General features: G+C 36.7%; 3 protein-coding genes across 4 annotated transcripts; all 3 read right to left on the bottom strand.

The window, feature by feature from the left end:
- Positions 1-1,442: 1,442 nt before the first annotated feature.
- On the bottom strand, positions 1,443-2,012 carry LOC114726678 (putative ripening-related protein 1). The gene has a single exon (XM_028913348.1). The coding sequence runs from the start codon at positions 2,010-2,012 to the stop codon at positions 1,443-1,445; it is 570 nt and encodes a 189-aa protein (XP_028769181.1).
- A 2,019-nt stretch (positions 2,013-4,031) lies between these two features.
- Positions 4,032-8,774, bottom strand: LOC114726687 (FT-interacting protein 3-like). 2 transcript variants are annotated; one of them, XM_028913361.1, is made up of 2 exons: positions 8,526-8,774; positions 4,032-6,754 (listed from the first exon to the last, which is right to left on the bottom strand). In XM_028913361.1, the coding sequence occupies exon 2, from the start codon at positions 6,618-6,620 to the stop codon at positions 4,209-4,211; it is 2,412 nt and encodes an 803-aa protein (XP_028769194.1). In that variant the 5' UTR covers positions 6,621-6,754; positions 8,526-8,774; the 3' UTR covers positions 4,032-4,208. The 2 variants fall into 2 exon arrangements, with proteins under 2 accessions (XP_028769194.1, XP_028769193.1); XM_028913360.1 differs by having other exon boundaries at positions 4,032-7,283; positions 8,514-8,773.
- A 2,748-nt stretch (positions 8,775-11,522) lies between these two features.
- LOC114726686 (protein O-glucosyltransferase 1-like) lies at positions 11,523-13,385 on the bottom strand. Its single transcript, XM_028913359.1, has 5 exons — positions 12,985-13,385; positions 12,710-12,902; positions 12,294-12,361; positions 12,002-12,212; positions 11,523-11,888 (listed from the first exon to the last, which is right to left on the bottom strand). The coding sequence occupies exons 1-5, from the start codon at positions 13,293-13,295 to the stop codon at positions 11,523-11,525; spliced, it is 1,149 nt and encodes a 382-aa protein (XP_028769192.1). The 5' UTR covers positions 13,296-13,385.
- Between the last annotated feature and the right edge of the window lie 688 nt (positions 13,386-14,073).

Below are 14,073 nucleotides of genomic sequence, written 5' to 3'. Positions count from 1 at the left end.
ATTGAAAATACACACCCAGATAAAATTAGATTATTTAAAACATATACTGGTATAAAGGAAAAAAGGTGAGACTTGCATATAGCTACACAGATGTTTTTTAAATCACCGGCTTCATCTGAAATTCACTTCAAGTATCATATTATTTTCCATCGAAATAATGATCTCACAACCACATAATTAAATTAGTAATTAATCAAACTATTGGCAATCAAATTCATCATCAATTTTGTTGAAATGATATTAAAAGTACTCGCGTAAACAAACCTGACAGTTTAAAAGGCAATATATATGTTTGATGTCTCCCATATTCCTCACAGAAAATTTGGCAATTCTCTCTTGGAAAATAAGATGAAAAATGACCAATAGTAAGTTTGAAATATAAAAAGAGCTCAATGCTTCTTTGGCGCAACATAGCTAAAATAGAGATGAGACCATGGTTTGGATTTCAATACCCCGAAAGGGACGCGCTTAAAAGAAGTGCTGTTTCCAACTTTGGTTACTGGGTTTTTCGTTTCTTTGACTCTGAAATAGTGGCTGATCTCGTCCAATTTTCAGAATCTTTCTATGAAATTGTTCGAATATATATATATATATCAACTTGGTAGTCCAGTTGAAAACGAACCCAAGTAGATAGAACGTCACTGTCCAAGATCTTTTCTTATAATGATGCTCCTTTGCCCATCTTTTGACCGAAGAAGCCGGCAACAGTGAAGGCGCTGGGTGAAGATCACTCTCGTGCGAAGAAGACGACAAAGCGGCGTAAGAAGAACAAGAATCTGGGAGGAGAATGAACTGCTAAGTTAAATGGCATCAACAGTTTATAGAATCTGTGTAGTGCTGGCCCTAAGCGTCATCTTTTGAGCTTCTGATCTCTCTCTATTTTGAATTAAATAAAATATTCAGTGACTAAATGTGAGACCTGTGAGTTATGGAGTCTAAGTTAAGCTATGTGTGGAGTTTTTCTGTTGCCAATATCGGGAGGGACATTCAACAAGGTAGTGATGACTCAACATTTGTTCATGTCTTATTAACAGTATCTTTTAGTACAAATTAAGCATTTCAGTAGTAAGAGAATAATTTTTGGAGTCTTGCAATTATTATATATGAAAGGACATGATTAGCTGCGAAAGGTATAACCTCGTATGGCCATGCAAAATTCAATTTGTAAACTGCACAATCAAAATAATGGGAAAACAAGCACCGCAGTAAACATCTAATTGTATAGCCGCCACATATGAGGAACTGCATTAATATAAATGAACAATCCAGTATATTAAGATTTTCACATTACACAAAGCATTCGGTACATATTTAATATTCACATAGGATGAGGATGTAAAAAAGCCATAGGAAAAGAGGAGTAAAGATCACAAAACACAAAGTATACATAGCATAATACAGTGCACCGATGCATGAAATCCTACAGTAGTGTTATTAGCGTATCAGGCATCAGACCATGCAATATCGTACCAGCCCCACTGACTCCTGGGAATTCCCAAACCTTCCCAGACAGCCTTGGAGGCATCAACAATGTTGTTGTCACATGGAGGTTGGTAATCATGGTCTGCATCACAGCCTCTAGTGGAATCACACTCGTCAACCACCATGGCCACCACGCTCCGACCATTGGCAGTTATGGTGATGTTCTTGAGACACCTACTCTTGTGGTTGAACCAGCCAGTGGAAAGTGCCACAACTGGTTTGTCATCAGAATGATAGTGATTGTCACATTCTGAAGGGCCTCCTCCATCTCCGCCTTTCTCAAAACTGTTCAGTGTGAGATGTGCCTTTGTGTGGGAAGAGACTGGTGGTGAACACTTGTAAACTGGATACAATTTCCCTTCTTTACAGCAGTCTGAATCATTCTCTTTGTTACATTGTCCAGGAGGTGCCTTTTTCCCTTTCACCGCACCACTTTGGCGACATTTCTGAGCTTCAATAATGTACAAACAATTCGTTGCAAGGAGGATAACCAGTAGAAGCAAGGATGGCTTTCTGCAAAACACCTTCATTCTGATTTTGTTAATTTCTTTGTCTCTCTCCTTCGTGAGCTCACGACGTTTTGATTTATGGTATGGGTGACAATTTTAATGTGTTGTGTGTGTATATATGTAAGTTGATCTATAAAGGTTCCTTTTTTTTGGTCAGCCATTGAGTTCTGTTTCGCCGTTACTTAACCATAATGATGATAACTACATCATCTTTGTAGGGCTTTTCCTTTGTTTTGGCCATTAGCATTCAAATCCTAAAAACAATTAAAAAGGTAATGAAGAATTTTACGTTGCCTGGTTTCCACTGCAAGACAAGATTAGAGCATATAACTCATAATTTGCTTTGCCGGTGATGACCAGATAAACCCAAAGGCAACATGTTTAATTTAACACACTTGTTTGATTTAATCTTCTTTAATTTTGAGATGCTTTGCTGACATGCAATCAATTTAGTTTTATTTTTCTTTCATTTCAATTTCTAAGAGTACGCTACCTTATGTACAATGGGTTCAGTATCATCTAGATTTATCAAAATACAAGACTGTTATGAATAGGAGTTAGATCTAACAAAAGGGGTTGGTCTACTACGTAAGGTTCGAATTCCGTTAAAAAAGGTACCCATGTTTATTGTCTAATGGTATCTTGAATAAAATTGTCTCTAATTATGGACATACCGAATTACTCGATGAATTTCAGATACGCCTTGAAATCCTTGAAGGACTGATGAGGTGAACATAAAAAATAGAAAGTATAAAATAAAAAAAAGTGAGAGGGATCGAAGTTGAACCTAAAGTTAAAATCATTACCATTCAGTATATAAACTTCAACCTTTTTTATTTTTATTTTGCCAACATATTTAAACTTCTCTGGATGCTCTTGTAAACACGTCTTGGACCTTGTAATAACTCTTCAGCCCGATTTAGAGATACCCATCCACCAAACAAACAATAAAAAGGGAAAGCTGGTAAACAGTATTGGGCCTTTAAAAAAATATATGGTCTTTCAATTTTATCTTAATTTTTTTTTTGGGCGAAGGAAGTTTATCTCTCAAATCTTGGATAAAATTAAAAAAAAATTAAACACAGGAAAGGTGCAGTAATAGACTTTAATCATTTTATGATCTTACAGTGATAGAGATAGCTTCTTTCATCATAAACAAGATATTCCCTCCGTTCCTTATTATAAGAGACGAATAACCGAATTACCTTAATTAAAAAAACAGTTAAAATTAGTTAAGAACAATCAATGTGTAAAAAGTATAATCTTTTTTCCAAAAATACCCTCATTAATAAGGAGAGAGAGCATAAAAGAGAACAATTAAATTATTAAAAGAAAGAGAAGTGGGAGGGAGGGAGAGTATGAGTTGGAAACAATAAATATGGGTAAAATAGGAAATCAACACAAAAAAGTAAAAACAACTGTTAAGTGTCTCTTATATATAGGAACATGCTATAAGTATCAAATGTCTCTTATAATAAGGAATGGAGGGAGTATCCCGCACGCGACGCCTCAATTGTGTTGCCGGAGACTGCCAGGCGCACAGTCATATGACACGTCACCATGAGAAAATATTTTAAGCCTACCTTATCTAATACACCAACAATTTTTCTGTCGGATGCTCAAATAAAATCAAAGATATATGTCGGTAAGAAAAAAAAAAATCAAAGATATATATGTGCGTGTATAAATCACGCGCACACATATATAAATTACAACTTAATTTATTATGCAGGTCAAAAATTGTTTATTATGACGAAGGGGCTTGGCCATACACGTCTATGTCCGGTGAGGTGACAAATGAGACCTATGACCTGGTCTTTGTGTTGCGACTCTTCCTTTCGACTTTTCCAAACTACACATCCAATTCCAAGCAACATCTCCTGGATGAAGAAGGAAAAAGAAAACAAGAGTACTTAAAAAACATGAGAGAGAGAAAAATAATTTATAATTATGCCTGATGTTTTTTCTTTCTCTCTTTTTTTTTGAATGAACAAAAGAAAAAAGAAAAAAAAAGCTTCAGTAGATAGGCATCTCATTGGATAGGAGTTTAACATATCCCGGGGGGGGGGGGAAGCAAGTCTCGGTAAAATCTAATCATTACATTACAGTTTTCCACAGCATGTACACATCATCTGTATCAACTTCCATGAACTCATTAAATAAACAGACATCATCCCAGGATTTTTACATGCGCTGCCACCCACACAGAAGCTATAATTACATCATCGTATCTGTTAGAGCAGGCAGGCGGCGGAAGAAATTCGCCGGCTGCGATGGCATCTTGTGTCTGAGTTTTGGATGCCTCATGAGATAAAATCCAGCAAACAGAACTATAATCTGAAATGGTGTCACATACAATACTAATGCAGCCACAAGACATATTACCATGAATATGGCTGTGGCGCGAGGATCCCTCCAGCTTAGAAGTGCATGGATCCTCTCTCCTTGTGTAGCTATGTCTCCGACAACGCTCTGAATCCTCCCGGCCACGCTCCTTAACCGATCATACCTGTGACGTACGACGTCTGGGCTTTTTGTGGTCGGAAAAGTGTCGAACTCCTCATCAAGTTCATCTGGCATCACAACATCTGCTTGAGAGATTCTAACGTCCATATGAGGAGGTTTTCTTGGTCTGAACCTCCACTTCCACATTCCAATCACGAACATGTAAAGAAAAATTGTTGGAAGAATGAGTTCTGGGAAACACACGAGCATGAGAAACAGAATGTGTACTAGCACTGTTGTTAGAGGATTCTTCCACCTTGAAACTTCCCCAATCCATCTTCCTACTGAGAGTAATCCATGGAAAACTTGCATCAAACGGCAGAAATTCGCCTTGCTACGTCTCATGCTCCATTTATGAGAATCTGTATCAGACATGTACTCAACCACCTCCTTCCTCAAAGGCGGCTCAGCTCGGCTCAGTCGAGCTGCCACAATGTTCACAGCTTGGTGACGAAGCTTCTCCTGCTCCATAATATTAAGTGGCTTCACATAGTGCATCTTAGGCAAATGGGGTTTGAAATACAGATGCATCATATTCATCATTGATGTACAGGAAAATCTTATTGCCAAGTGAAGATCCCCTGTCTTCCTCACCCCAGAAGGTTGCAGCATAAGTAGAGGGTAAGAGTGTGTGTAAACTCGACCCGTTTCAAGGGTAGAGATCCGGATTCGAACCTTGCCAATTCTTGCGTCTTTATTACCACCATTTGAGGAATGAATCTGAGCATTATCAAATACCCCAATAGTAAGAACTGTTGCTGTATCATGCACTTCCCATGTGTATTGCTCATTGTACCTCGGATTAAGGCTGTCAATAATGGTCCTAGTTCGAACCCATTTTTGTCCATACTTTGCCACGCAGTATGTATCACAAGTCCCCTTCCCTTCCCTTGTTTTTGTGGGTTGAAGTCCATCAATGTTCAGAATCCCAAGTTCTAAGATCCCAATTGACTTCTTCCAGAGCTGCTTTGCCGTAGGACGAAGATCACTACTGTAATAAGTTGATTCATCAAGCACATGATAGCCGCCTTCAAGATAGACATTGAGGTGAAGCCTGCTGAAGAACTTATCTTTTTCTTTCTTTTTTCCGTGCTCCGCACTTTCCACGGCAGATGAAACAGATTTTTCAAGGTGGTACCATTTACTTGGGACAAATCGATCATCTGCACGCCTTACCACTGTATTCAAAGGTATAACAAGATTGCCAATAGTCTCATCCTTGTTAGGACCAACACGATCTTCAACTGAAATGATTAATGGTTCATCAAAGGGTTCTGCAGCAACAAACATTAGCTCCTGCTCCCAACGCGGGTTCAGGGTCCTGGCTTGAACAGATTTCGTCTTCAAAATTTGGTTACCCAACCGTGCCTTCACATATGCATCTGGAAATCGAGCTTTCTCTGGCACAATTAAGTCTTGTGCTTCAATTACCCTTACTCGAACATACCACAGTCTCGGTGAATGATAGACTTTTGATCGAATCTGAGAGTAGGCAGCTGAAGAGCTTCCACCAGGAGATATTGCATCAGAATGCCAAGCATCAGCAAAAGCCTCATCAGCTTGTGTGCCATACCATACTGCAAGCATCAATTCACCATTCTTTCTTTCCCGATTTTTGTTCTCGATCCAATACCATTGTGGAGCCAGTGGACTATCAGGTGGAGCCCTCTTAGGAACGTCATGAAGATCAATCCTTATAGTTCCAACAAGATCATCAAGAACCACATCCTTGTCTTTAATCACAACCTCGAGAAAAGATGATTGCACATTGTCCCCTGCAAAGGCAAACACCTCATTCCATTCAGGGTTTTTGTTCTTCTCGAAGTGCTTGGTGGTTCCTTTGTAGTTTCCAACCTTAACCTCCACATATGGATCAAGGCTGCCAGTGACGTCTTTCGTTGGAAGGTCTCGAGCTTTCACAACTCGCACAAAAAGGTACTGCATCTGTTCAACAAGATCATAGGTGCTGGCAGGCCTATTCCCACGTTTAATTCTCCCATCAACAACTCGTCCTCCTCCAAGAAATGGACTAGTCTCTTTGAGTGCAAAATCAACCGGAGATGACGCGCTTGCAAATGCTTGTACAGCTTTTGCAGCAGGCTGTGCGGATTTCATCTCATTCATAGCGAAGTTTACACTCTGCTGTAAACTTGGTTTGGGTGAAGGATCTTGTTTTGATTGAGGAAGCTTATGAAATGTGCGCTTTGACTCAGTTTTCTTCTGGGGAATGGTGTTCTTGATTGCATCTGTAAATGATACTGGAGTCTGAATTTGATCTTCAGTTGAGTGATCTGTGTTCAAAAGGGGTTCCATAGGAGGAAGAGGGTTTGATGATCGTACAGAAGGATCATTTACGACGTAGACTTTCAAACCAAGCTCTCCTTTTACGCGTCCAATAAAGCCTTTCTTTTCAAGAGGATAGTGCAAATCAACAGCATCAGAATAGGGAACAAATGATGTTCCAGTTAGCCGAACCTTGCCAATAAAGTGTTTGGACCCAGATGTTTTGTTGTAGTGATAGACAGTGGCTTCAAGAGCGAGGCTTGCTAGTTTAGTTGGATCAGTGATGTTGAAGTAAAACTTTTCATTCCAATAAGGACTTACATCTTTTTCTTTAATTGTGGTTCGAAATTTCTGATCATCAAAGAGAAGTTCCACATAAGCACTGCAGGAACCTTGTCCATCTTTAGGCATGAGGTCATGAGCACCCACAACTTCCACACCAAGCTTGAGGTTTGCCATTTAATTTGCCTCCAAAAAATTTTGCTGAGGGAAAGTTGTTTATATCTGAAACAGAAAGAAACAAGAGGAGGCAAGGTTAATGAGTTAAACTGGATATTCCTTAGCCTGGCACTTTGTTCATGCTTTCCTGATCGTATTACTATGTCCATAGAAGCAGTCTAAAAGAAATAAAGCAGTTCTCAGTGAATTTGGAATACATATGCTAGAGTTCTTGAGACATGAAGCATCTATGTTTCAAATTTCAGTTATTTTGGCAGAAAAACTCTTCCTTTTTCGTTTTATTAATGCATGATGTACTTGAGGGTATTACGTAAAGCTGGAGACGCAGCTATCCTTAACAATATTCAATGCATCTCTAGATTTTCCGAGTCTGCATATTACGATATGTGCATAAATAGTCGGAAATTCCCAATATACTGATTATTCAAGCACAGATACAGTGTTTCGACCATCAGGGAAAGGAAAAGGCATCTGAATTTATTTTTAAAAGCTTGTTTTATTTAAGAGACTTGTAACTCCAATCAATCAGGAAAATCAACAATGGAACAGAACTAAACACGATGAATTAAACAGAAAAAAAAAAAAAGAAGAACTGAATGTAAATTATTTTCAAGAAAAGCTGCATAACAAAAAAGAAGAGGGAATATTCCGCCAAAAAGCAAGTATTCCTTTAAGCTCAAGGAAAAGAGGAGGAGTGCAGAAGTATGAAGTTATCAACCACCGAATCCAGCAACGGTCTTATCACCAAAAAGTAAGACATAAGCAAACGGACATGTATACTTTATATTCCCAAAGTTTTGAGAAATACGTAGCTTGGAACAGGGACAAAAGGCAACCCCTTCTTGTGTTGTGACGGGAATCCAGAGGTGAATCATAAACCTCTGGTTAAAAATAAAATGAATTGAAAGAAAACCAAGGCTTCAAGACGTACTCCTCTTGGATGAAGCGAAATAAACCAACTACAATATTTGTAATCAACATATTTTGGAAGCACAGGAGCTATTTCTGTAACGAACTCTCAGGCCATTTTTTCCCGAGGAGGGAAAAAAACTGAATCCTGAAAACCCATAACTTTAACCCCAAAAGCAGATTCCACTCGAATATACTCACGGAACCATACATCAAACACCTTTAGAACCATAAAAGTTCCCCGAAACAAGAAAAAGTATCTAACCAAAGACTAGCACAAGTCTCGCGATACCCCAGAAAGAAAGACATAGAAAAACAATAAAATAAGCCAAAAAATGGTGAAGGAGAATCAGAAGAGGAACACACCTCAGGTTTGACCTTCTGGACGATCACTTAAAGAGCTTATGGAGAAGGAAAGAGGGGAAAGGCAAAAACAAAAGGATAAGGGGGGACGGAGTAGCTTCAACGAGGAAGCATAATATTGAATGAGACGAATAGAACAGAGAGTTGCAGGAGAAGGAGAGGGACGGTGGATAGAAGTACAGAAGCCAGGAAGGGAATGGAATATGAGAATTTCCGACGGGAGATTGTTGAATTCAAAAACGAGCGAAACGGCAGGGGCGAAGACCAAAAGTCGTTACCTGCAGTTTTATAGCCGCCAAGCGTAAGCGTGGCTGGCGCCAATGAACGAAGTTCTGAAATGTTAACGCCAAGCGTAGAGGTAGAGTGGGGTCGGCCGGCCCCGTCCTCACACACGTGCCAACGGCAACATACGTTGCAACGATGCCTATTTTATACGAAGTTACACTATGACATGCTTCGGTTCCTATAATCCTACTATCATTGATGCGTTTTTTAATTTTTTTTTAAAACATTTTTTTATTTTTATAATATCGATCCTTTTTTCTAAACCAGCAATCAGTCATATGGTTTTTGTTGCTTTGCTTATTATCAATATCTTTATATTATTTTAGAAATACTACCTCCGGTCCTAATTATAAGAGTCAGTTGACTAATTTGAGAAGATTAAGGAAGTAAGTTTAGTTAGTTATTTGTCCTAAATAGGTGTTGTCTTTCCTAAAATATCCTTGCTAATCAAGTGTATTAATTAGAACTATCATTGTTAGAAGGACTACTTTGAAAAAAAATGTATAAATATGAGAGATAAAGTGGATTGAGGTTTTATATTTAGGACCAAAATAAAAGTCAAACAGGATCTTATATTAAGGACCGGAGGTAGTACTTGTTTAAAACTTAAATATTCTCGCCTCCATCCCTTAAAATGTTGAAATATGTTACATCTATGTATATTCCCGTACTCATCCTTAAGTTCCAAACATTGCCGTATTCAACGTATCATGCTATATCGTATCGTATTTGTTGGTATTGGTGTTTCTTAGTATCCTATTTTTTATGGGCCTGTTTGAAATGATAAGCTATTTATATGAAAAGTGCTTATAAATGTTTTTAAACATGATTCCACCTGAAGCCTATATGTTACGGTTTTAGCCATCCTCCAATTTATAAATTTGTCATGACGTATTTATGTCTAAACAATATTTTTTGACTTTTAATATAAAACTTATTTCGTAATATAAATTGTACTATAAAATAGATTTTATATTAAAATCGGATTAGTACCACTCAATTCTACGAAAATTTGTAGGATACTGTTTTAGCCAATCACATGAGGATCCTCTGCTTTCTCAGCGCTGTGTCGAGATAGAAATAGACATGCATTGGAAGTAGAATTTATATATGTGTGTATCAAGAAGACAAGTGATGGCAATTTTCTTTCCTTTTTTCTTTTCTTCTTTTTCTTGGCAAAAAGAAAATAAAATAACCAAAAAACAATCCCTTCTTATGTAAGTTATTTAGGCCTTTTAACTACCGTGGTAGGCGCGAGGATGCATCGTAGTCTCGTGGACTGGCTGATAAAGACATTTATAAATTATTTAATCAAATTTAATTGTTTTGGTTCTTTTCACGATTTTATTTAAATACGGCAACGACTGAGCTGATAAGTATAATATATTAAGTCAACACGCGTGAATTTGTGAAATTTTATTTTTATATATCAATCAATGGGTGGATCAATATTATTAGTCAATATGGGTGCAACTTTTTTATTATATATTTTTAAATAGAAACAAACAGATGATCAAACTTATTACAATTTTTAATTGTATGTTGATCACTTGGGGTTACAAAAACAATATAATATTGGTAAACTGATGTTTTCAAATCCTATCTCTTGCCTTTATATCATAATTCAAAAAAATTATTTTTTTTCCAGGCCAATTAAAAAATTTAGTTAATCGACATGTTTAGTGGCAAAGACTTGAGAAGTCAATGTTATCATCCTTCGTTAAGATATTCGAGCTAATTATTCCAAATTTGTATTTTGTTTTAATATAAAACATCTTCATCAAGTCATTTTAGACTTAAAATTAATCTCTGTCAGGATGGGAGCATTTTCAATAAGTGCACTTCTTAAATTTTAAATTTGTTTTTTTTTTACGGGTTGAAATTACTTACCATCTTAACAACTTGTTGGTATATTCTCACTTATTTTAATCATCTTATAATTTAGAATTCAGTGAGCTTGGATAACGCGTATCACACTGACTTTAGTAAACGAAGACTTTGTTGGTCTCTTAAAAAAATATTTGCAACCTCCTCTTGTGATTTGTTCTAAACTTCGACATAATTTCCATGCAAACTCTTGTATACCCTTCTTTTTTATAATTAGACTTTATGGAATTATGGTATTATGTATCAAGAAATCTAGCACTCTCTACTATCCCTAATATAAAAAAAAAATCCAAATAACTTGTCAGTACTAGTAGAGACTTAAAAATTAATTAAATTAGATTTTTTTTTTCAAAACAGCTATATCTTGAAATATTCTCTTTAATTATTTGCGTTGAAACTCTCTCAATGAAAATTAATATATGCATTTAATGGGGATGATTTGGAAGAAAAATTATAAGCTTGGGAGAAGAAATAGATCAATATCTTATATTTAAGATCAAAATAAACCTGCTAAATAACTTTTATATTTAAGATTTTAGGAAATATATTCATGTAAACTTTGTGTGTAGTTTTGCTATGCATTTAAAAAAATATTACATGTTCATAAGCAACGTGAATCTCAATTAAACGATCAACTTTTTTTTTTGAAAAAAAAATAACTAACAAAATTTGCATGTCAATATAACATTCATGAAAGATATGTTTCTCACTGCAAACCATAAAAAAAAAAATTAAATGTTAACTAAACACATTAATTTTCTCGTGCATTACACCACTTAATTCAAAGAATGAATGTATAATGCGATTTTGTGAGAGATTTAATAATATATATTATATTGACTAGTTGGTATTATGAAGGGTTTGCCAGTATTGATTGCCCTCCATCTCCACCTGCTTGACGAGACTCTCCTTTGTGTGGAGCAAGACATGAAGCTTTTGAGGTTGAAAAGGAGGAGGCATTTTGCAGGGAGCTCTATCTGTGGCTGGCTTCTTCACCCTGGAATCTTCTAGAAACTTCCTGGCCTTTCTATTAACCATAGAGGCCAATGACTCAAGAGACAGCTCGACGGCTCCTTCTGATATGGTGGCCTCAAACCTCAACAGCTTCGCATATTCTCGTAACACATGAAGCATGTAGTCATACACCAGCTCCATCCTCAGGTTCTGTCTTATGAACTTGCTTCCTTCTTTCCCAATTGCTTCTGCCTGATCATTATTCGTGTCAACTAATTATGCACGTTATCAAATAACTAAAATAAAGTAATTTTAATTGAGTCATTAGTGGTACAATAAACAAAAACATGTGCAATTATTAGGACCTTGTCGATGTTGGAGTTGCCCCATTCAACAGCAAAAGTGATGTGTTGGCACATGTTTTGGATGGAGATGGGCCAATAATGGCGAAGAGGCACCAAACTTCTTGAGAAGAAGTCATAGTAATTGGGCTGTACTAATAAGGCCATTGAGTTACATGCCAGTATGTATTTCTCACTCACTGACCATGACCTCCCTTCCACATATATCTTGTACCTTCCATTTTGTTTAATATTAGTATAGTAATCACTCATTTTGAGAAATTAATTAAAAAAAGTTTGACTAACTTTAATTTACCTGTGGTCACATTGATTTTCCAGCTTTGTGTGGTTGTTAAGCCCTCGTTTAGCTTCCTTATCCCATTGCTGATATCAAACGGTGCATGTCAAGGATCAGTTCATAAAAAGAAGTAAAAATGGGTGAAACGAGATGGGAAAAATTGATGGAAAAAACCAGTAACTACTGTACAAAAGTTCTAAGGATCCAGCTACAATTTATTTTCAACGGGTCTAACTCTCCTCTAACTATGTACAATTTGTCTTTAAATTTGTATAAGATGAAAGATATTAGTTTATAGTTGAAAATAAGTTGCAGACAACTGATAATAAGTTACGTTTGCTTAAAGACCTGATCCTTAGACACTGTAGGATAATAAATTCGGCAATAGAAGATTTATGAGCAAGTTTTCCAAATGAGACGAGGGGAAGTATTACCAAAGAATAAACATGGGCCTTCCATTGATTTTGATCGGAGGCATTACAGTGAGCGAGAGCATTGCGTGTAGGAGCCACCCTGGTATTGCCTTTCCAAAATGCAAAGGGTTCTCTATCCTTCCACTGCCTCTTCTGGTTGTTCTCTTCTATTCTCTTTGATATTCTCTCCCATGCCCTAATGTTAGTCTCAGCCCTGCATGTTCATCCGTTACTCTAAAGCTCCTTCATAGATATAGAACAATCACGTACGCATGATGGGCAATAACGTTAATTACCAGCCCCAGAAAGTCCAATCCGGGAAGACAATATCATAGGAATTATGATCCCCACAATAATGGAAAAGAGGAGGCGGAGGAATATTGCCGGGAAAACTGGTCTTCTTGACGACGGTCTGATCATCACATTCGAACAAGAGCTCCAGATCTGGGACTCTGTGAGGGTACAACCTCAGGAGCTGCAAGATTCCCCAGAGAGTGAAGACGTCCCTGGTGGCAAAACAATTCTTGTACTTTTTAAGGTAAGGCTTTCCGTTGAAGATGATGAGCCTGAAATTGGACATGTTGTTGGCGGTGCCTCTCTCCACCATGTCCCGGCTGATTCCTCTGCTCTTCCATGGCTTCAGATCCTCGTGGATCCACCTGAAGTGCTCTGGACATTCTTCTCTTGCTGATGCTGATTCTTCCCCTCCCTCCAATGCTTCGCTTATTTGGCTTCTTATTTTCGCCTGAATTTAATTTCCCCCCATTTGATAATCAATTTTTAACATTTTATGAAATAAGCTAGTATTCTTTTTAATTGAATGAATTTCCTAGAGGGATAAAGTTTAGAAAATTAGCTGTTGGATCATGAATAACTATCAAAACATTAACTAACACATGATCAGGAAAAATAATTAAAATATAACTCTCTCTCTCTCTCTCTATTTAAAATCTAAATCACGACTTAACCATTATGCTTAACGAGTGAGGCATGCACCAAAAGACAATTATTGCCTTCATTAACAAACGCCACTGCTATGACTAGAACTATAATTGAATATGTTGATTATTTTTGTTATATCAAGTACGGGAACTAATAAAAACGCAATTTTATTAAAAAAAAATTAGCGAGGACTTTATATTTTAAACATATTTTATATCGCCAAATAGAAGACTTGGCTTTGAAATCAAGAAAAAAATTTCAAGCAAAATTTAAGTGATGATTTTTATCATATGACCAAAAAAAAAAGTTATTAAATAAGTCAAAATCAAAGTACCTAGATAACTTAATATAGCAAGCAGATTCTACTTAAGCATATTATTAATTGATATAACTAGCAAAAATCATTCAAGATGTTAGTAACAGATAACTTAATATCCGCATTT

Source organism: Neltuma alba, unplaced genomic scaffold, assembly GCF_004799145.2.
Source record: "Neltuma alba isolate B1F8T4 unplaced genomic scaffold, ASM479914v2 tig00012399_pilon, whole genome shotgun sequence".
Classification (NCBI taxonomy): domain Eukaryota; kingdom Viridiplantae; phylum Streptophyta; class Magnoliopsida; order Fabales; family Fabaceae; genus Neltuma; species Neltuma alba.
The sequence above is the reverse complement of the archived record's forward strand: the minus strand, read 5'-3'. Positions and strand labels throughout refer to the sequence as shown.

Coding starts and splice junctions, on each gene's coding strand:
- LOC114726678 (XM_028913348.1), bottom strand. CDS start 2,012: ATGAAGGTGTTTTGCAGAAAGCCATCCTTGCTTCTACTGGTTATCCTC.
- LOC114726687 (XM_028913360.1), bottom strand. CDS start 7,238: ATGGCAAACCTCAAGCTTGGTGTGGAAGTTGTGGGTGCTCATGACCTC.
- LOC114726686 (XM_028913359.1), bottom strand. CDS start 13,295: ATGGTGGAGAGAGGCACCGCCAACAACATGTCCAATTTCAGGCTCATC. Junction 12,903..12,984: donor GATTGGACTTTCTGGGGCTG/GTAATTAACGTT, acceptor ATGAACATGCAG/GGCTGAGACTAACATTAGGG. Junction 12,362..12,709: donor AGGCCCATGTTTATTCTTTG/GTAATACTTCCC, acceptor GTTTGATATCAG/CAATGGGATAAGGAAGCTAA.